Genomic DNA, 21,470 nt, shown 5'->3' on the forward strand with positions numbered 1-21,470 from the left:
TTGCACTGAAAACTGTGTGATTGCGTTGATCATTAGCAGATTCCAGAAATCACCTGTAGTTTGCAGCGAAGACGCCGGCATGTGTGAAAACAGTCGCCAACTGCTCGCCGAGTGGTCGTGAAACTGCGAAAGGTCCGATGCAAGACGGAAATGGAGACTGTTTGTTGTCAAAGTTGCACATTTGGAAGCATTTTGTTTGTAGCAATATGAAACAATTTTTAAACTGAAGGCGAACGTTCTCCGTTTCTCGTTTTTTCAAATTTCACTCGTGTTCAGCTTCACAATTTACATGCAAGTGAGCGTCTCCTATGCAAACTATGGGCAACCATGGCAATCTACTACCAACCACAGCAATCACAAGGAGGTTTTCAGTATCCTCTTCGCTGCAGATTTCACCTTCCAGCAGCCAGTCACCAACCAGTCATAATTATAATAATCCAGAAAGGTTATGTCATTGGTAAACAAACAAACTAACAAAAAAACATCACGTACAAAGTTGTACGTCAGCTGGTGAGGAACATGAGCTAAAGAGTAGAAAGTGTTCATAGTTTGATTGGGATTGTTTAGACAGTCCAGGTAAAAAAAGTGTGGTTTCTAGAAGATACAAGAAATATTTACTATATGTGGGATTATTGCTGGAAAATCAAACTAATCAGACGGCCGTAGCCTGTAAAAAATATTTTTTTATTTTTTTTATACCTGCCTTTACCTGCTGTTAAGGAACTCTGCCTGAGCTCACTGTCCTGGCTTCCTGTTTGCTTTTCATCTGTAGCTGCACTTTGATTTGATGGCTCGGTGTTTATTTATCATTTCCAAATAATTAATGAGAGTTTACAGGCTGTACACCCAGGGGGGAAATGAAACATTTTCACTCTTCTGAATGCATTAACTCAGTCTGTCTGTCTCCCACAGTAAATCCTGTTTTCTGGCAGACAGGAGTGAACGTCTCAGCGGAGAGGACTCATCAGTCTGAAGTCCAGACCTCAGTGGCAGCAGCGCGATCTCTGTCTGAACCAGGATTTAAAAACATGCATACAGAAACACACTGAGAGGAAAAAGTGACTGTACCAGAGTACCAGAGGGAGAAAAAACCCTGACAGTGATGATATCACTGGTTTGCAACCATCCCTGCCTTTCACCCTTTGACAAATGAAATTTATTACATCAGTTTAATAAATAATTGTATGTGTGACATAGTGCGCATAAGGCTGTATGTAGTCTTGTATGTTTGACACACCCAAAAGAGCACGATAACCTACTTTTTGTTCTGTTTCACACTAACACAGCCCTCCAACCGACTCTTTCCCGACGAATCTCTGAAAGTCATTTTTATTCGTGATATCCTTTATGTTGCAAAGCGGTCACACATACTAGCCAGCAGACATCTCCTGGGTTCTGTGATCAAACAAAACCACAAGAAGCTCATTAAAACATTGATCCATGACACAAATACGGGTTAAAAAAATGCTAAATTGAGTGGATGCTCCTTATAGAAATGTACCTGTAAGTTTTAAAGTATTAAAGTTTTCCATTTTTAAGCAACTGTTCATCTTTTGTAGCGAGGCTTTAATGAAGCTATATTAATGCTACACTGCCTTCGGTTCTCAATAAAGAAAATGAATGGCACATCCAGAACTAGGAGCATATAAAGTGGTTTCTCCCAGTAAGGAAACCTAATTTGAAGAAAAATGAAATTAAACTCGTTAATCTCAAAATTATCTCCAGTGCAATTACCTTAGACTGGAACATATCAGTCATCCTGTGACTGCACTGGCTGCTGTGTTTCCAACCAGTTCGAAGGAAATCTCCAGCTCAGTGGTTGTAATTGCTGCCAGTATGGTGCCCATTTCCACTATGCCGCTGCTGTTGAAGTTAATTAGCTGTGTCTGCTTTTCCATGATAATCTTACCGGAGGTCATCATCACAAAATTCAGAACAGTTTGATGCTAAAAGATTTTTGCAAAACCAAGTGTGCAAAGTACGTCTTACTAGGCAGCCACCATAGCCTAACATAACTCGGATAAATAGAGCTTTTTCTTTTTTTTTCCCCCCCTGAGTCAGTGGATTACTCTTCTGTATCCCGTGATGTTGGAGGGCTCTGTGCTCGCAGTACAGGAGTTACAGTGAAAACCACTTTAAGCCAATCAAAGCAGAACATCCAGATATCTGTCATCCTTTAAAGTAGTGAAAATATGCAGTTTAACTTTAAAAAAAAGCAAAAACATATTCACCTACAGCATTATTAAAACTTAAGTCCTGTTGTTATATTTTCATTTCTAAACTTTTCTTCAGCTGTTTTTACTACTGTGAACTTTTATTTATTTGTCTGTTTGTATTTGATTGTAATATTCACGACTGGTACTTTTCACTCATTTTTTTTTAAATCTATTTGCATCCAAAGACTTTTTGTTTTGCTCATTTTCTTCACTGCGGTATTTTGCGGTATTTTGTTCTCTTTTTCATGTGTTGTCTAATTCAGTGTTGTTTTCCACTACACCACATGTTGTTCCAATAGCTGAGGGTGATGACTCTTGCCTTCAAAATAGAAGGCGTCAATTACAACACTAAGGCAGCAGACATTGTCATTAGAGTAATTTTCATGTCTACACAATGTCTTCCAGTGTTGCCCTGCTTTCGGACCGACGCACAGGGATCATTTGTAACAGTAGAATCGGCATATCTTTTTCTACATCACCTCCTCACGTCAAGAAATCGGGGAATCTTTCCAATGTTTGTAGATGTAGAGCACCAGTTGTAGTGTTTGCGGTCGATATCGTAGCTGTTACCTGTATATTCCAGTGAACGCAGTGCGTGTTGGCTTGGTGAGACACAGCAGTTTGTGAATGGGTTGAACGTTGTTTGCACTCATTAAAAGGACCTGAAGACGAACTAGTGGTAGAGGCCAAATAAACACTCGTCACATTATCCAGAAGTCATATTTTCGAGTTCTTAGATAAGAGTCTCTGCTCACACATGCTGATATTTGGACAGTATTTATTTTAGGATTGTGTGTTTGTGTGTGTGTGTGCACATGTGTCTGTGACATCAATCACAGTCATTGTACATTTAGTGTTTACTGTAGTCTCTCTGTGGCTGACATCTTAAAGACTTAAAGATTTGGAGGTTTTTGGGTTTTTTAAACTAACTACAGGCAGTTTCTTCGGTTCGTTGGTACCTTTTTACGTGTGTTTGTGTGTAAGGGAGGTTACATCAATGTCAGGTGTTGTAAAATAAGAATCGGTTTGTTCTCATGACGTGCAGTGGCCAGTTGTAATCAGTTTGCTGTTGTTCATCAGATGAAAACCATAGCAGCAATATTTTGTACAGTTTAGCTTTTACGTTAATTGCCTTATTAGGAAATTTTACATATAGGTCTGTTGTTTATATTTTTTTCCACTTGTGCTGTAATATTTATTTTTCTTTCTCATAGTTGTGCTCCTGAGAATGTGTACATAAAACTATAAATACATATATAAAGATATACAAATATATTTTCCATTTGAATCGGGAAAATATTATTTTTATTTGGTTTCATTTTTGCTGCTGGGCAAGAAATGATTGCAATCTACATGATTTTACTGTACCATATTCTTCAGTGTGTTTATTGAGATGCAGCTGCTGTATATTTATGGTTTGCAAACCACGGCTGTGTCTTTGTATGATATCCAAAACCGAAAGATTTGTGGGGTTTAATGTACATGCAGATCAATAGGGATTCTTCCAACTGTTCAGCTGTGTTGTGTGTGTTTTCAAATCCCTGTGTGCCCTCATCCAATAGGAAGAGTCCTTTACAGAGACATAGCATGATATCAAAATGAATATGCATATCAGAAATGTGTATTTATGTATATCTGTGTAAATTCATCTATTTATACATGAGGATAAATAGATGACTGTGTGTGCGTGTGTTTGGACTCAATCAGAATGAATACGAAATAAAGCAGTTCTATGAATTGTTGTCCATGGAGATGATGTGTTTTAGTTGGTTCTTTGTTGGGTGGTTTTTCTTCTTTTGGCAGCTCTGTTTGACTACATTGGATCATCTGCCTCCATGTCACCATAACCATAGCATCCACCTCTGTAACACCAACCCTCTACATGTCCTCCTTCATCCGTGAAGCTTCTCTAAGGTCTTCCTCTTTTCCTTCTGCCGGTCAGCTCCATATTCAACATCCTTCATCCAATATGTCCTCTATTGCACACGTCCGTACCATCTCGTCTCTCTAACTTTGTCTCCAAACACCTCAACCTGAGTTGTCCCTCTGGTCTAACTTCTAATCCTGTTCATCCTGGTCCCTCCCAATAAAATCATGACATTTTTACCATCTCCAACACGGCCTCCTCTCTATTGTCACTGTCATCTACGAACATCATCGTCCACAGAAACTCTTGCCTGACCTCGTCTGTCAACTTGTCCATTGCCACCACAAACAAGAGGGGCCTCAGAGCTGATCCCTGAAGTAATCCCACCCCCACGTGGAACCCATCTGTCATTCCTACAGTGCACCTCAACATGCCCTGCATTAGCTTCTCTGACAGTCCTGGCAAAATAATCATGTGACATGGAAGCGAAACTTTGAACATGGCCACTGGAGAAACTTACCACATAAACCTCTGTGTCTGACTCCACAAATCATTAGTAAGTAATAAAGTACTTCAGACTTAAGGAGTCAAAAACATTTTAATTCATGGGTCACATGCTGCCCAGTTTGATCTCCATGTAACTTTTATCTTAACCTATTTAAAAAAACATGCCAAACTTGTCACTGAAAACAATATCCTGTGAACAGTCCATTTATATAAACTGATGATGAACTGCCTCTCTTAAGAAAAACATGTCTCAGCTTTACGACTGGAAACAGTGATGATTCAAAGAAATGCACTGGCATGACTCCTTGGGTTAAACACCATATTTCTGCTTGGTAGTAAAAAGACTGTGTAATGTCTTTGTCAGTAACAAGGCGGTAAACCGAACAATGACTCAGACCTCTGGCTCAGATAAAACAGTTGTTAGCAGCACAATGTTTCCTTTGCAATATTTACATTGTAAAAAGTCATTCACCCGGCCATGCAAATCCTTTAGTGGCTTGGTTCTGATCAGTGGACAAAGTGTTTGAGAACTCCTGCATGAGGCCACAAAACATATAGGGAAACCTGAAATGTGACCCGTCCAGCATCTAGAGTATTGTCTATGTCAGATTTATTTTTACAACTTAAAGGCATTTCACCTCTCATCCAAATGGCCTCTTCAGTTCTAAAAGCTGAATGGAAGTCTCACATTATTAATTCTGTAAGCATGGCAGGGGTTGTTGTTTTTGTAGAGTGCTATAAATATGGCCACTTGGTGGTGCCACTTCAAAGGTTTATCAGAGGAAACAACCAAAATATGTTTTAAATAACTAAAGTAAATCTAAGAAGCTGATATTTTGCTCTGGATTACAATGGACAGGCTAAGCTTTAACATCATTGAGATTGTTTTCCTAAGGTCATGAGAATGGCTGTAGGACTGCAGGAGAGGCTGTAAATTTGCACATGCAAAAGCAGAAAGCTGGAAAGCCACATGATCTCATTCGAGATAATCCCTTTAACCTCTTTAGCCCAGCCCTTTAAATATAATGTATCTGTAGAACATTATCTCTGCCACGGGCAATGACCACAGACATACAGGCACACCTGAGTGTAATCTCAAATCTAGCTTTTTCTCTAATTGTAAGAACAAGAATAATTGCATCACCAGATGCCTGTGTTGGCCTAGGCACATCCTTTCGGGTACAATTAAACCATTTCTGACCAGGGTATTATAGTTACCTACAACTATAATGATGTAAATGAAAAAGATAAAAGATAAAGATAGATAGAATATGAACATGGTATAACAATAATAGATGGTATATCCTGCTTTTCTAGCACAGTGTAGTATAGTCTTTCCGTCTTGGTGTATATTGTGCAATACTTTTTACTTCAAAAAGTGTGTGTGTGTGTGTGTGGGGGGGGGGGGGGGGTACGTCGACGAGCTCTGAAGGCTCCGAGCATCCAAATTAGGAGAACAAAGGCTGCGATGGTAGTCGTGTTTTCAAGGTACACGATGATTGGCCAGCATCTTCAAAGAACTCATGTGATTGGTGGATTTGTCTGTCAGTAAATGAGATTAACTTTTCAATTGGCCTAACTCGAAGTTGCAAAACTCACGTGCCTTTCCTCTTCCTAGAAGGCGGTGCCTGCTGGTTGTTACCTGCTGGTGGAGAAGCTTGTTGTTGTTGTTATTGTTGTTGTTTGTGTTAAAGTTTCAAAAAAACAAGTCTTCTAAAATGGGAGCCCGAGACGATGAATACGACTACCTGTTCAAAGGTAAGTTTATCTCTGAAGGGGGATGAATGTCAGCGTCTCGGTCGTCTTTAATATGGCTCTCGGTAACAACAGGAGCAACTGAGGAAGTCAGTAATGCTAAAGTTAGCTCCACTGGTAGCAAAGTAGCAAACGATGAAACGATACCTGCTGAAAAAACTGACGCTGCTGCAGGTAGAGTTTGGAAATTCAGTGAACAAATGTGCATTCCCTAGCTTTAGGATACACCTTATCCCAGTGAGTAAGTTTAGACACGGCAGCTGTCAGGCTGCTTAAAGTGTGTTTAAGTAGCTAGCCGCTAACATCACAACGACGTTCCTACTTTGAAGTTAACTGAAACGAACCCATGTTCTGATTATATTTGATCTGTAAATCAATTAGCTGGATAACTTGGTGATAACGACCTTGAGTATGCCTAACAGGAATAATTAATGTCATTTTATTCTCTCTGACATCATCAGATTTGTTTGTCGTCACGTTAACATTAGACAAAATATGTCTTATATTAGTGAAGGTGGTGTGCATGAACAAAGTGAAATTCTAGCGTAACGTCAGTTTGAAAATGTCAGTGTTGAAAAAAATGATTTTTTTTTAAGTGTTAAAAATATTAAAGCTGATGAGCCACATCATTAAGAAAAGGGGAAGCAGTTGTGGAAACTAGGATAAGAACAAAGCTGATGATAAGTTAGCAGCGGTATGGCACTATAGATGTGATGCCTTCTTTGAAAAGTGTAGAGAAGGTCAGAGAGTGCTTCACTGTGTCTCTGTGGATCTAGAGAAAACAAACGATACAGAGGAACTGTGGTACTCTATGAGGAAGTCAGAGGTAGCAGGGAAGTGCAGGACATGTATGAGGGCAGTGAGCCAGTGGTGACACTGGGTTCACGGTGGGATCGGATCGTCTGATCCACCTGAGCCTCTTCTTGTTTGCAGTGGTGATGGACAGACTGACAGATAAGGCCAGGGAGGAGTCTCTGTGAAATGTCATGTTTGCAGACGATACTGTGATCTGTAGTAAGCGTACGTGGCTGCTGGAAGAGAGCCTGGATAGGTGACTGTATGAACTAAGAGAGAAGAGTAATGAAAGTCAGTAGAAGCAAGACGGAATACCTCTGTGAATGAGAGGGAGAAAGGTGAATAGGTAAGCATGCAAGTAGCTGAGGTAGTGAAGGTAGAGAAGTTTTAATACCTGGGGTCAAGTCAGGGTAGAGTGGATGGAGACCAGTGTCAGGTGTGATTTGTGACAGAAAGACAGCAGCAAGAGTGAAAACAAAGCTTTACAAGATGGTAGTGAGACCTACTGTGATGTATGGCTTGGAAATGGTGATAATGAGAAGTAGACAGGAGGTCGAGCTGGAGGAGGCAAAGCTGAAGATGCTAAAATTTTCATTGGGTGAGACCATAATGAACAAGATTAGAAATGAGGACATCAGAGGGATTTAGATAGAAAGCTTGGCAAGTCTGAGATTATTTGGATGTGCAGAGAAGAAATAGTGGATGTTGAGTATGGAGCTGCCAGCGAGGAAAAAAAGAGAAAAACCTCAGAGGAGGTTGCAGAGGGTTGGTGTGACAGAGGAGGATGTTAGGGTTAGGGATATGGTGAGATGGGGGCAGGCATTCTGCTGTGGCGAGTTTGACTGGCTTAAATAAAATAAAAAAATTTCTCTGGGCTGGCTGTGCAGCGTAACAGGGGTGGGAATGCTGCAGCCTTAAGTGAGCCATGGTAGACCACTGACACAGCAGGTCTACTGTTTGCTTTGTTTTTTCATGTGTCTGGTGTGTATTTTGATTCTAGTTGTACTAATTGGAGACTCTGGAGTGGGGAAGAGTAATCTGCTGTCCCGTTTCACAAGAAATGAGTTCAACTTGGAGAGCAAGAGCACCATCGGGGTGGAGTTTGCAACCCGCAGCATTCAGGTGGACGGCAAGACGATAAAAGCTCAAATCTGGGACACAGCTGGGCAGGAGCGCTACAGAGCCATCACCTCAGCGTGAGTTTGTTTTGTCGTATGCATTACTTAAGGTGTTACGTTAGTAATGGTTATTTATAGGGTAATGTTCACACACTTAGACATGTATAATGAGATGTGTCTTTGCTAATAATTGTGGCTGAGTAGTACGTGTTTGAACCCCTTAGGGTAATAGACCTGGTGCCAGTTTTACATAAATTAATTGTCCAAATTCCTTTTGTTATCAGGAGGAATTAATCACCCAAGAGGAACCATTTTGTAACAGCTGTTTATGTAGCCGGTCTGGCCTGAAACTCTGACTGCCTTGTTCCTACGTTGTGTTGTGTGAATGATGAGAGGAGTCAACTCTCGCTTTGCCAGCTGGGGCGGGTTTATTCTCCCAAAACTGTTCAAAATAAAAACAACTCGGTACAGCAAATTTAACTGGGCTTCTGCATGCACAGTTTTAAGGGAGACAGAAGAATAGCGGACCACATGAGAAATCACCTGCATGCACCTGTGCCCCAACCTGGGATCGGCAAATTAGCATGTTACAATAAAGTGCTGTACTCGACAGGGAAACAACAGTTAACACTAAAACATCCAACAAAGCCGTGAGACGAAATGCATAAAGGGAACAAGCAATCCTTGAATCACTTTTGTTTACTTTAACTGTGTTTAATCGCTGTGTAACCGGGAACACTAGCGTACACGCACCTCTCCTCAGCAGGGCCTCTGGGTGACTGAGGAGAATAGCGAAATGACTTTGTGGGAAGTCAAAGGTCACACAAACAAAATAAAAGCTCCAAAAATATAAATACAGAAAATAGATATATATATATACACATACATATGTACATAAACGATACTGACAAAGCAAAAAATAAATGATTTTTTTAATACACCCGTTACATTTATATGTATAAAAAGTTGTGAAAATAATACAAGGTATAAAATGCAATACAAGAAATCCTGCTGGAGATGCTGGAGTCTTGTGGTGTCAGATTGGTGGCACTATTGTTTTCAGCAAAAGCAGCAAGCCATTGCTCCATTGGATCATTAGGTCCTGTTGTTTTCTTTGTATTGTTTGTGTGTCCTCCTTACTTCTGTAGGGATGGAAATGATTGTGAACCTTAGTGTCTTTATATGAAACTGTTATTAGTCACCAATTATAACCAAAACAAGTGTAAAAGAAAATACATTTGGCTTGTAATTTCTATTTATGGTTTAAACTAATATTAAACCATGTTAATGTTAAAAAGTTAGATGCCATAAAGCCATCATTATCAACTATCTTCATCAGGTATTATCGGGGCGCAGTCGGGGCTCTCCTAGTTTATGATATTGCGAAGCACCTGACGTACGAGAATGTGGACCGCTGGTTGAAGGAGCTGAGGGACCACGCTGACAACAACATCGTCATCATGCTGGTTGGAAACAAGAGCGACCTTCGACATCTCAGGGCCGTGCCCACTGATGAGGCCCGAGCATTTGCAGGTGGATTTTTGAGTGTTCTTTGTTTTGCTTTGGAGCAGTCAAAGTAGCTCCTTAACATTCAGTTCAATTGCTGTAAAATAAAAATCCCTTTTCTTTCTTTTTTTTAACCTTAGAAAAGAACACTATTTCATTTATTGAAACTTCAGCCTTGGACTCCACTAACGTAGAAGAAGCATTCAAGAGCATTCTCACAGGTAAAAAATAAAAAGTGTGAACTCAACTCAATAATCATCCAGGTACTCTACTGTTAGACCTCTTATGCCATTGTTTTCTTTCCTAGAAATCTACCGTATCGTATCTCAGAAGCAAATATCAGACAGATCTGCACACGAAGATTCTCCAGGCAACAATGTAGTGGACATAAGTGTCCCCCCAACCATGGATGGGCAGAGGGGCAACAAACTCCCCTGCTGCCAAAGCCTGTGACCATCCTTTTTTCTTTTTCTGGTTGACTTTGTGTCAGAGTTTTCTCTTTTCCCTTCTACTGTCAGATGCTGTCATCTTACCCTCATGGGTTCAGAAGTGTTTGACACAGAGACTCTTAGATTTGACATTCCTTTATGCTGTTTTCTTCTTTGTTCGTCTGAGTCCCGTGTCAAAACAACTTGTCTAAAATACGAAAACTGAGAAGAAAGACGATTGTTAAGCTGTTAACTACAATCTCTTTTTAATTCACTAGGTGATGATCCTATTGACCCACTCCTGCTGAAGGAGTGGCGAGGGATCGGTAGGCCTGTTTATGAGTGCTCAGAGGTGTTTTTACTCGGTTCCTTTTCTCAGCCTAATCTGCTATAGTGGAGTCTCATTTTCATGTGGGGTTGACCTGATTCTGCCTGTCTTGCAATGTGGGTGCAGAAGAGGAGATGAGAGGAAGGTTCGTTTGGAGTGCTGATGTGTGGTCTGTCAAGAGTTTCTGGTTGCCTCTTTAATTTTAATTTTCCTCTTTTGTGCTGTGTGCCCACTCTGGCATGAAATTAGCATGAGCTTGGGACCAGACTGGCTATGAATGACTGACTCATTATAGGCAAGCATGAAACACATGACACATTTTTGTTTTTGTGTGTGTGAGTGAATGAATTTTAGTTTAGTACACAAACATACCAAAGGAAACTATCAGAATCAGTTTTGGGGAAGCTCATTTCACCGTGTTCAAGGATGTTATGCTTGCAGGTGATTGCTAAAAGGTCCAGGCTATTTGCAACAAATGTGTAACGGTCCACAGGAGATTCATTGTTATAAGTTGTGGTGTATGATGTCAAACTTTAATTTCAGAATTAGATTGGGGTTTTTTGCACTAGAGTCCAGTTATTTCAGTGGAACCTTATATTTCAGAATGGCATAAAATTTTCATCAGGTAGCATTTTGCTACCTGTAAGGAAAACAATGCTGACAGAAAAGGAAAAATGAAGTTGAAATTGTAACATTTCTGTACCGAATAAGCCATTGCTGTCATTAATCCTAACTGTTGAACAGGAATTGATAAAAGTTTGTAAACTCAGAACATTATCTGTGGAAAACCAATAAATAAATACTCCCCACATACTGCTTTCACTTCAGCAACATTAATGGGTTTTACTTGAAAAAATGGAAGTGAAAATCAGAAATGCAAATTTTGTTTTCATACTTGGGTGGAAAAAAATATTTCCACCCATCTGGTTGAGGTGCTGTCATGCATTAGGTGTTCATAAGAAAGCATCTCATACATTTAAATGTGAATTTAATCTGAGTATATATAATCTTTTTTCCTACTTTTGCATTACACCAGAAAATACTGACTCATAACTAAAACCTGTCCATATGACCATACAGCAGACAGTTATTTTGGTATCCCTTACTCAGTTTACTCATACCTTAAGCTGGGTTGTTTTAATAATTGACAGATGGGTTTCTTAGGCATTTGGGATACAAACCTACTTTTTTAGGTTGTATTCAAAATTATTAGAAATGTATAAATAAGGTTAAAGCGATAAAATTAGGATAGTTTACTACATGTAACATCTCAGTGCACATTCAGGGCAGGCCTTTCTGTCTACAAAGCACATTTAAAACAAGAAGTGCCAATTCTGAGAATACACTACTATGAGAAAGCAGGTGGCATTGACGACAAGGTTTGTGAGCATTATAACTCAAGAGCGAGATGACATAAGGTTTTCAAATTCATCCTATGAGTACATCTGATAAACATCTCGGACAAATTGGAATCTCAATGACCTTGACCTCAAGTACATAGGTTAACTTTTTGAAAAGCACCTAGGGTTTTCAGGTGCATCTGAGGGTGTTACTGGTGTAAAAGGTTTCAGGTTTTTCCTCAGTAGCTGGAAAGCTGCTCTGTTGGATTTTAAATGAGGCCGTTGCACCTCTATTATACAGTCATTGATTCAAACAGACACTATGATCATGAATTTGTTCTACTCCTGCTTGGGTTAATGACTTTGGTTACATATGTTAGTTTAAAGACATAGTCTATTAATAGTTGTGGCTATTATAGACCACAATATGTGTTGAATCACTATGCAATTTGGTGGGATGTATGTCATTTTAGCTGGGAAAAATATATTTTAAATGAAAATATTAGGCTAAAGAAAAACTTCCAATGAGCTTCAGAGTCATTAATTGGCCACCTTCGTTCTTCAACACAGTGTGAACTCTGAGGCAAGCTTTCTTGTAGTTTCTTTAAGTAGTCTTCAGACATAGTTCTACAGGCCACAGTCTATCAAAATCTGACACTGTTTTTCTAAGTGTATGCATCCATTACCTTTGTGACATTTTTCTGTTCTCCACTTGTCCAGTTTCCTCAAAAAGTTCAAGGTTCAGTACGTACAGTACTGAGATGTGCTAATTTTTTGGCTAATAGGATCACCTTCTTGGTGCATAAATACTATTTTATATCTGTCCAATTGGTATCTTTGGGACTTTTTGTAGATTAAAATAGAATCTTAGTTGTTACAAAGAGCTTTAAATAGGCTCTTAGTAACAACGTGTCTCAACATAAACTTAAAATTATTTCTTTGCTAAGTTGTCATGTTACGTATAGACATGACACTGGTTCATCCCTTGAGTTTAAAGCATTTTTTTTATGCGTGAATGTTACATAGGTCAGTTGTAAGCAGTTCACCAAGCAAAAAACACTCCTCTGAAAATGGGTGCAAGGCAGAGAAAAGGAAAAATGAGTTGCTCAAGATCAACAGTTTTCAGTTTGACTTTATGGAAGCAAACAAAGAAATGAAGGGCGAATCGAGATTTTTGCACAGTATCATAAATGATGTGATTTAATTATTTGCATGTTTAAGGTTACGTTTTCTCGCTGCACCATCTCGTGGTACAAACTGGTATTACACTGAAATACAGCCCAGGCCCAACTTTAGTACAGATCTCTTCAACACAGTACATAGATGTTTAGAGAGAGAAGTCACAGTGGATGTTTCTTCACATTCTGCTCACAGCTGAAGTTCAAACATAAATAAGGCCGTTTAAACTGTTATAAACTAAACCGAGGAAAGCCACTATGTCACTGACTGAAGCGAAACAAAACTTAAAGTGAAATAAAAACTAATTTAAAAATGCAGATGTGTTAAACAGTGTGGGTTAATGGTTTTGAATTGTGTTGAATTGTGAAGTTTTCCGGTCTCATTGAGCCTGTCATGTTTCCTGTTGGGGCCCCTCCCTTTGGCACGCTGCTGTTTGCGGCCACATTTATAGCCGTCTTCGGGATTTGTTTGTGCTCTGAGACGCCGTTTCTTCACCGCAGACGCAGGCAGCTGATGATGATGATGACCCTCTGGGTTGTATTTAAAGCCCAGGGAAAGCGGAAGCCTGGCCTGACTGTTATCAGTTGAGAACTGCTAGCTGGTGTAGCCTTACACTGAGCAGCCTTCATCGTTAGCCGCCTGTGCTGTTCACTCATACATAGTTATTAAACATGAATAGAGAAGGAAATGCGAGCTTTTTCGGACAACAGGACTAAAACATCACCAAGAAGAAAGAGAAGAAGAAGTAGTCACGGGTGAGTAGCTGTTAGCTTTTATTTGTTGCTTTTTTCCACCAAGCGGATGGCTAGCACTTCGCTGACAGCTAGCAAACAACACAGCTGCCGTGAAAGTGAAACTGATTAGAAAATGCTTCTTTATAACGACATTTTCACTGTGACGAAGTTGGATAGTAGTTATTCGTGTGTAAAGAACAGCAGAGATACACACAGCTAATTTGAGTTGCCGCGCAGTTGTACAGTATCATAATTCAACTCTGATCCAGACAATAGTCTGGTTCAAATTCCCACATCTGTCTGCAGCGGTTAGTTCCTGTAACAGAGCCACAGTGAAGGAAAATGCCCCAGTTCGAAAGCTAACTGCATATTAATGTATGAGGGTTTATCATTGTAAGAAACCCATCATTAATCATTCATTCAAACGTGTAATTTTTGTTTGATCTTGACAAAATCCCTGCATTGATGTTCCCCAGCTGACGAATCCATACACACAGCTGATATTTAAAAGACTCGGAAAACAATAGCTTAATAGAGTCAGCGGTTGCCTTAATTTGGGGTTACCTCTTTGTTTATTTAGGTCAGGGATTGTACCTCTTAATCACCCCTGACGTACCCCCTCCCAATCTCCGTATGCATAAACAATAACACCAAGCAGCAATAGGGAAAAAATGCTCTTCGGCTTCACAAAGCTGTTCATCATCTGGCTCTGTTAATTCAGGATTTAACAAATCAAAGTGCATAAGATTGTGACTCAACTACAACGAGCTATAAATAATCATAAAAGGGCTTTGTTGTCTAACTTCTATTTAAACAGTGAGATGCTTGACTTAAGTTGAATCATCTTTTCTCAGTTGCGAGGGTTAGAAACAGCATTCATTGCCAGATGTTGTCTAAATTCTTGTTTGATTGAACAGCAAAATCTCATAAACAGACACAAACATTTCTGCACTGGCTGTCATGTCAAATCTCCTCTTGAAAAACAAGTGTTGGACATGGAAGAGTATACTGGGTTTGCGTATAAATGCTGTAGTTTACCAAGGGTATGTACAGTGCTAAAGAGGTTTTATTATCAACACTAGCCCAGTGTTAACCCACATAAACAACAGACTAGTAGCTCAGTAGTTCTTTAAAAGTAAGTTGATAAGTATTTTCAGTGAATATTCCCCCCAAATCCCCATTAAAGTTCCATATATATCAGACATGCTACTTTAAAATTATTGTTTCTTATTTTATTGCTTGTAATCAGTGTATTTCAATTTTGCTTATTGTGTTCTAATTCATTTGTACAGAATAGGATACATTTTTGAGACAGCAAGAAAAAATGTTGTTAAGGGTTATCTGGGTTAAGACAGCTGTTTATCAGGCTGCTGCACATCACATTCACTGTCACTGACCTCACACTTGGTTTTATAATGGATTAGCAGCTGCTTTTGGGCAAACTGGCCCACCTCCAAACGGACAGCTTTCTTCTAAAAGACGGAACGTCTTTTCTGGATAATTTTAGCCGTTCCCACGTGGTAGGAAATTAATCATTTGTGAAACAGACTACAGACATTTAAGTAACTCTGTCACAGTACTGCAGTGAGCCAAATGACGAACAAACTCTGGTCTACTATCACATTTTTATATATAAAAAATGCTATATGTCAGTGTCTGTTTGATCAGTTATCTGGTTAGTAACCCAGTTACCGACTTCCCTGACAGTACTAGAAACATTAAGAGGGAAGTGGTGAGTTGGGTTATTGCAAAACTGTAATACCATGTTGTTTGCTAGTCATGAACATGAACATGAACATGAAGGTCAATAAAAACAGATGGACTGTAAGCATAATATAGCAAACATAAAATGACTCATCATGATAGTGCAGGCATTGTACTGTAGCTGATTTCCATAAGTTCCTTTTCCAAACCCAGAACTTCCCTCCGACGAGCCTAATCTGGACACTAAAGTATTAATGGACAAGTGCACACTATAGCACACAAAAAAAACTTACTTAAAGTTGGAGTAAAATTACTTGCTATCTCTCCACCACAGACATTTTTTAAAAAACGATAATGCATTGTCTGTGTGTGTCTGTTTCTCTGCAGAGCCACTAGAGAAAAACAGGAGCAGTTTGTGCCTGGCACTCCCCCAGCCTCCCCTCACCTCCAACCCTTCACACCCTCCAGTCCATTCGTGCTGCCAGCGAATGGACCCTGTAACAATGACGACCGGCGGGTGCTGCCACCTCCCTGGCTCTCTGTGTGACTGTGCCAGCAACACAGGCCTGTGGAAGAGCGTGGAGGAAGCGGGTGGTGACGGGTGCCAGGCGCTCTACGTCACCCAGGTCACAGCCATAGATGGACGGTTGCTGTCCTCTGTGCTCAAACCAATGAGTGCACAAAGGTACTTTAAGAATATTACTGTTATTGCTGTAAGATGTTCCACAGGTAAACTTTGAATGGGATTGTATTGTGATGGCAGCTTCTCCAGAGATAGGAAAAATATATATATATATATTTTGCTATAGTTGCTAAACTTGTGATTATGCCTTGTATTAACACTATTTCAGACAACGCACTTCTCCATTTTTCTTGTTTTTTGTGGGGGTTTTTTTCACATTTCTTCACTACACACCCATTGAATATTATTATTATTCTCTTTGGGATAGAATGGTAAAACATTTTTGCTGTGTTTCATGCAGACGATGCCTGCCATTTATAAAAATCTCTGTATATTTTTTATCTCAGTGATGGTCCCATTTGCCGTATTTGCCATGAAGGAGGCAGCAGCGAGGGTCTCCTGTCTCCATGCGACTGCACAGGCACTTTGGGTACAGTGCACAAGAGCTGCTTAGAGAAGTGGCTGTCGTCCTCCAACACCAGCTATTGTGAGCTTTGCCACACGGAGTTCAGCATCGAGCGCCGACCGAGGCCCCTCACAGAGGTAACAAAGGTCAATGCCCTTTGCCTTGTCTGCAACAATCCTTCTTCTCATCCTTTTTATTCATCGTGGTTGGGCTGCTGGTTGTGAATGAGTGTGTATGTATGAAAGTGTGATGGTGCTTTTTATCCGTCTTTTTCTTGTTTTACATCTCTCTGCTTGCTTGCTTGCTTCTTTGTTAATGCAGAATGTCTTTTCTCTTCATTAGCTTCTTTCTTTTTACCTGGTTTCTGCCACAGTCTGACTTCTTTCTGTTTTTCTTCCCTCTTACGTCTTACCCCACAGTGGCTGCGAGATCCCGGCCCCCGTAATGAGAAGAGAACACTGTTCTGTGACATGGTGTGCTTCCTGTTTATCACTCCTCTAGCAGCTATTTCTGGCTGGCTTTGCCTGAGGGGCGCTCAGGATCATCTTCAGCTGAGGAGCTGGCTGCAGGCTGTGGGCCTCATTGCCCTCACCATTGCCCTCTTCACCATCTACGTCCTTTGGACTTTGGTAAAAAAAAAAAGAATTCCCATCCATTATTACTGTAAAGCAGACATTTTCACTCGGAAAGGTTGATGTATAATGCTGCACTTCGGTTTTCTTCAGGTATCATTCCGCTACCACTGTCAGCTGTACTCTGAGTGGAGGAGAACAAACCAGAAAGTACGTCTGCTCATTCCCGAAGCCAAGGAGTCGAACTCTTCCCAGCATTCCTTGCTCTCTAATAAACTGATGAAAAAATCGGCCAGTGAGAGCATCGTATGAGACCAAACGGAGATAGTCGATGATTATTACATCTTTTACGTATGAGGGCTGATTCCCGATGCATCCTGCCCACAGTTTTGACTTTGAAGAAACACCTGTGGGGATTTTTTTTGTGTGTGTCGCTTTTTTTTTCTTTTTTTTTTTTTCTTTGCACCATGGGCTCATATTTTTTCACATTGCATTTTATAATCCTCACATGGGTGCAGGAATTAGCACATTTTAAAGGAATCTGCCTTTCCTCGTGTCAGGTGTTGACCAAGTTTATGCAAAGGCACTGAGGAACGGTGAAAGTGGTGGAAGCATGCAGAAATGGAGCCGAGCTGTCTCATCATCACAGATGTGACAACATGACTGGCTAAAACTGACAGCATAAAACAAGATGGATCGAGTAAACTTGTTAAAGAGGACTGTGAAATTGAATGATCGTCCTGCTTGGTTTAACAACCCATCGATGGTCAGGTATAGCACGTCTACTCATTGTGTATTGCGATGATAAAAGCAACTGCTACATACGCCTTTTAATCGTGTGTTACGTGGGCACGCACTTACCTACTTGGGGCTTCTCTTCTCTGCCCACTGAGGATCTCGTTGTATAATCACATATTAGTCTGTAGTTTGAAGATAAAAAGCTTTGATCTTTAATTTTTATTTCATAGTCACATCTGGATATGTCATCTGAGTGGAATCTTTTAACTCGCAGCTTTTACATCATCTCATCCGAGACCAGGCGGCTGCATAACATTTGTAAAGCAGAGACTTCTGCAATAAAACACTGTGGACATCGAGGTTTTCGCAGTACACGAAGACAGTTCTACCAACGTGCACAGTTATGCATGCAAGCAGCACTGTTAATATTTTTTTTTACTCTTATTGTATTCTAAAATCATTTTTTAAACCACTTAAGAACGAATGACTTTCCTATTCCTACTGAAGTAGGGTTTAACAGTGTCCTCATAGAGGTTCTTGTACTATCAATATGTAACAAGTAGGTATTTATATTTATATAGATGGATAGAAACTCCATCACGAGTATTGGTGTGGTGGCTGGGGCAGTGTACAAAAGCGTTATCGGTGTTGCTTGTTATTCATTTTTGGTGTTTTCCTTTTTTCTTTTTTCATGATCATAACAGTCAGAGAATTCCTGCTGTTGTTTAAGTTACGATTAAGCATTTGGTCTAATGTGATGAGAAACTTTCTTAATCTGGGATTTTTAGTGCTGGTAAACCCTAAAGGTAACCGCCAGCATTTTGATGTTACTGACCAGACTCGCCTGGAACTGGCTGTGTTGGTAGAGTTGGGAGATAGCTGAAGTTGATTACAAACTACAGCGTGTGCCTGGTATTCAGATTTCCGGGTCATATGATGGTCCAGTTTTTGTAATGTGAAACATTGTTTCTTCTCTATGCTTAATTTAGGTTACAGGGAGATGTCTAATTGCTTTTTAACGCATGCTGTAGGCTGTCCACAGGGAGACAAGCTTGTAGATTTAAAAAAACCCTCCCAACATTACATGTACTACTAAAAAAATAATTTAATTCAGTGGATCTAATGAAGCCAATTCAGCTTAGTATTGGTCTGAAATACTTTAATCATTTTTATTTATAGATTTGTCTTTTAATGGGTTGCAATTAAAAGAATTCGTCCCCTTAAAGGGGGTGTTTAAAGCGATATAAGTTTAAAACTAACCTGACGACGACCTGTTTGGTGGATTTTTGATTATAATTCCAAGAAAGGAATTGTTGATGCATGATGCCGTCATGGTGATCAAACTGTGCGATGCCTTTTGATTTAGTTCCATTTAATGAATGCTTCTGCATTTAGTAAATGGGCAAAATCTATCATTCTTGGTTAATTATTTAAATATTTACCTTTAAATCAGTCAGGCTTGAATAGTAATTTATTAACATGATGTGGTGTGTGGTGATGTAAAATTTATCAGAGAGAAATGTGTTTTTAGAAAGGGCTTGTGGTAACATTCAGCAGACAAATCAGATCAGTGAAATTATTAGTTTCCAGCAAGCATCGTATATTTTCCCCTCCTGTCCTTTGTTAATGCTACATAAATGTGGTAAACCCAAAATGAGGTTACCAGTTAAGTAGGTGGTGAAGCGTTAGTCATGTAAAGATGTCTGTTTTCAGGAGGAATGTTGACATATGCTTGTGTTTTCCTCCCTTTTCTCACAGTGCTGCATTACCAGTAACGAGTCATTTGTTTGTTTACATTACCAGTTCCCTTTGGTACATTTCACTCCTGCTCGTTTGATCCGCGTTCTGCCCCAGATAAATATTTGTTTGTGTTTTTAAGAACAAAGGATTACACCCTGCAGTACTGCGGTGTGCTCGTCTGCCTTGCAGGCTTATGATTAATTTGGTCATCCGTGTGTTTACCCGAGAAAGTACTGGAATCTGTTTGTACGATGTGCAAGAGATAACTGATTTTTTTTTGATGCAATGCAAACTTATTTCCTGTATTGGGAGTCTCTGCAGAGTTGCATCAAACTATGCAACACTTCTCCTTTTTTGGCTACTAAGAATTTCTGACAGTGTTTTTAGAGAAACGTAAAAAGAGAGTCTAAAATGTTTGTCTTAAACGTGTCATGACACGTTTAAGACAAATTTGAGTCGCGAAAGCAAATATAGAAAGGGATTTTTTTAAATTTCTTTGTTGTTACTCAAACAAATGAACACGCAAATGTTAATAATGTTGCGTTATAACACATTTGTGAACTGGGCATGTTGGGTTTTTTTTGTTTCATCTGCAATTTATGTTGCTATTCCTCAGTATTATTATTTTTTTATATTGTTAAATACTACAATGTTTATGGTGTGCTGTGAGGTGAAGGGATGTCTTCATCAATGTACTGGTACCTGCAATCAGCCAAGAAATGTTTGCAAAGCAAATAAAACATAATCATAAATTATGTAATCATGAATTTGTCAGTGACAGTTTGTCTGCACTTGTGTAGTGTTGGTAAGGAATTGTCATATATGTTATATAGTGTAGTTATAATGGATGTTTACAAGTCCGTCTAGTGCAGTGACGATGACGTGTCATTAAGTCTGTTTTGAAACTCAGCTCAGTGAGCTTGCTAATCCTAATGGAAAAAAAAACAAACGCTAATGTCAAGTCCTTCTATGGTATCCGTGGAGACTCACTCAGTATCTGCTTCCTGTCCGCTGCATGCGGCATAAGCAGCTTAGAGTAACAGAAGTTCAAAATATGCTGTTTTTGTGCAGAGGGTCTGCTCTCCAGGAAGGAAAAATGTTTTTCACAGGTTATTATTAGGAGTCAAAGCAATGTTAAAAGGTGTTTCTTCTGCCTTCCTACTTGCCTGTCTTGCTCTCAGTGACAGCAGTTGCATTCTAGAGATGTAAATCTTGGTGTGCTGCTCCAAGTTAAATGATCTAGATGGTGACCAGATACAAAAGAGCTACAGAGGATATACTCAAGTAAAAAATGGCAATGTATTTTTAAAATATTAAAGGGGGGCTTCTTTATATCCTGTCATATACGCTCTCTGGCCTCTTCATTAGGTACAAATCTTGAGCTGTCAGTCACATGTCATAAACTTTATGCATTTAGACATGGTGATAACTGCTGATGTTCAAACTGAACATCAAAACGTGGAAGAAATTAGATTTTGGTGACTCTGAGTATGATGTAGTTGTTGGCGCCAGACAGGCTGGTCTGAGTGCTGATGTACTGGGGGTTTTCCCAAAGAAAGAATGGCATGAAAATGAGAAAATATCCAGTGAGCAGCAGTTCTCTGGGTGAAAATGTTTTGTTGATGCCAGAGGTCAGAGGAGAATGACCAGACTGCTCTGAGCTGATAGGAAGGAAACTGTAACTCAAGCACTCCCTACAACCGAGGTATGCAGAAGAGGATAGTGGAAGGCACGGGAACCTTGAAGCTGGGCTACATCAGCAGAAGACCACACCAGGTGGCACGCCTGGCAACTGAAAACAGGAAACTGAAGCTACAATTCACATGGGCTCACCAAAATGGGACAATAGAGAATT

General features: G+C 39.8%; 3 protein-coding genes across 5 annotated transcripts in view; all 3 read left to right on the top strand.

Annotated features, from left to right (window-relative positions):
- pip5k1ca (phosphatidylinositol-4-phosphate 5-kinase, type I, gamma a) overlaps positions 1-3,967 on the top strand; it is a 52,620-nt gene extending 48,653 nt beyond the window's left edge. For all 3 annotated transcript variants that reach the window (XM_082525522.1, XM_082525523.1, XM_082525524.1), the window contains one exon: positions 913-3,967. In XM_082525522.1, coding sequence (XP_082381648.1) covers positions 913-915 — 3 coding nt within the window. In that variant the 3' untranslated portion in view covers positions 916-3,967. The remainder of the gene's footprint in view (positions 1-912) is intronic.
- A 2,219-nt stretch (positions 3,968-6,186) lies between these two features.
- LOC309699682 (ras-related protein Rab-11B-like) lies at positions 6,187-11,331 on the top strand. Its single transcript, XM_082522802.1, has 5 exons — positions 6,187-6,348; positions 8,141-8,336; positions 9,598-9,791; positions 9,905-9,985; positions 10,072-11,331. The coding sequence occupies exons 1-5, from the start codon at positions 6,309-6,311 to the stop codon at positions 10,215-10,217; spliced, it is 657 nt and encodes a 218-aa protein (XP_082378928.1). The 5' UTR covers positions 6,187-6,308; the 3' UTR covers positions 10,218-11,331.
- Positions 11,332-13,282: 1,951 nt separating this feature from the next.
- On the top strand, positions 13,283-20,378 carry marchf2 (membrane-associated ring finger (C3HC4) 2). The gene is made up of 5 exons (XM_082523702.1): positions 13,283-13,794; positions 15,865-16,162; positions 16,507-16,702; positions 16,985-17,194; positions 17,291-20,378. Exons 2-5 carry the CDS (start codon positions 15,966-15,968, stop codon positions 17,447-17,449), a joined length of 762 nt encoding a protein of 253 aa, XP_082379828.1. The 5' UTR covers positions 13,283-13,794; positions 15,865-15,965; the 3' UTR covers positions 17,450-20,378.
- Positions 20,379-21,470: the final 1,092 nt, after the last annotated feature.

The sequence above is a fragment of the Aulonocara stuartgranti genome (assembly GCF_965226115.1).
Source record: "Aulonocara stuartgranti genome assembly, chromosome: 23".
Lineage (NCBI taxonomy): Eukaryota > Metazoa > Chordata > Actinopteri > Cichliformes > Cichlidae > Aulonocara > Aulonocara stuartgranti.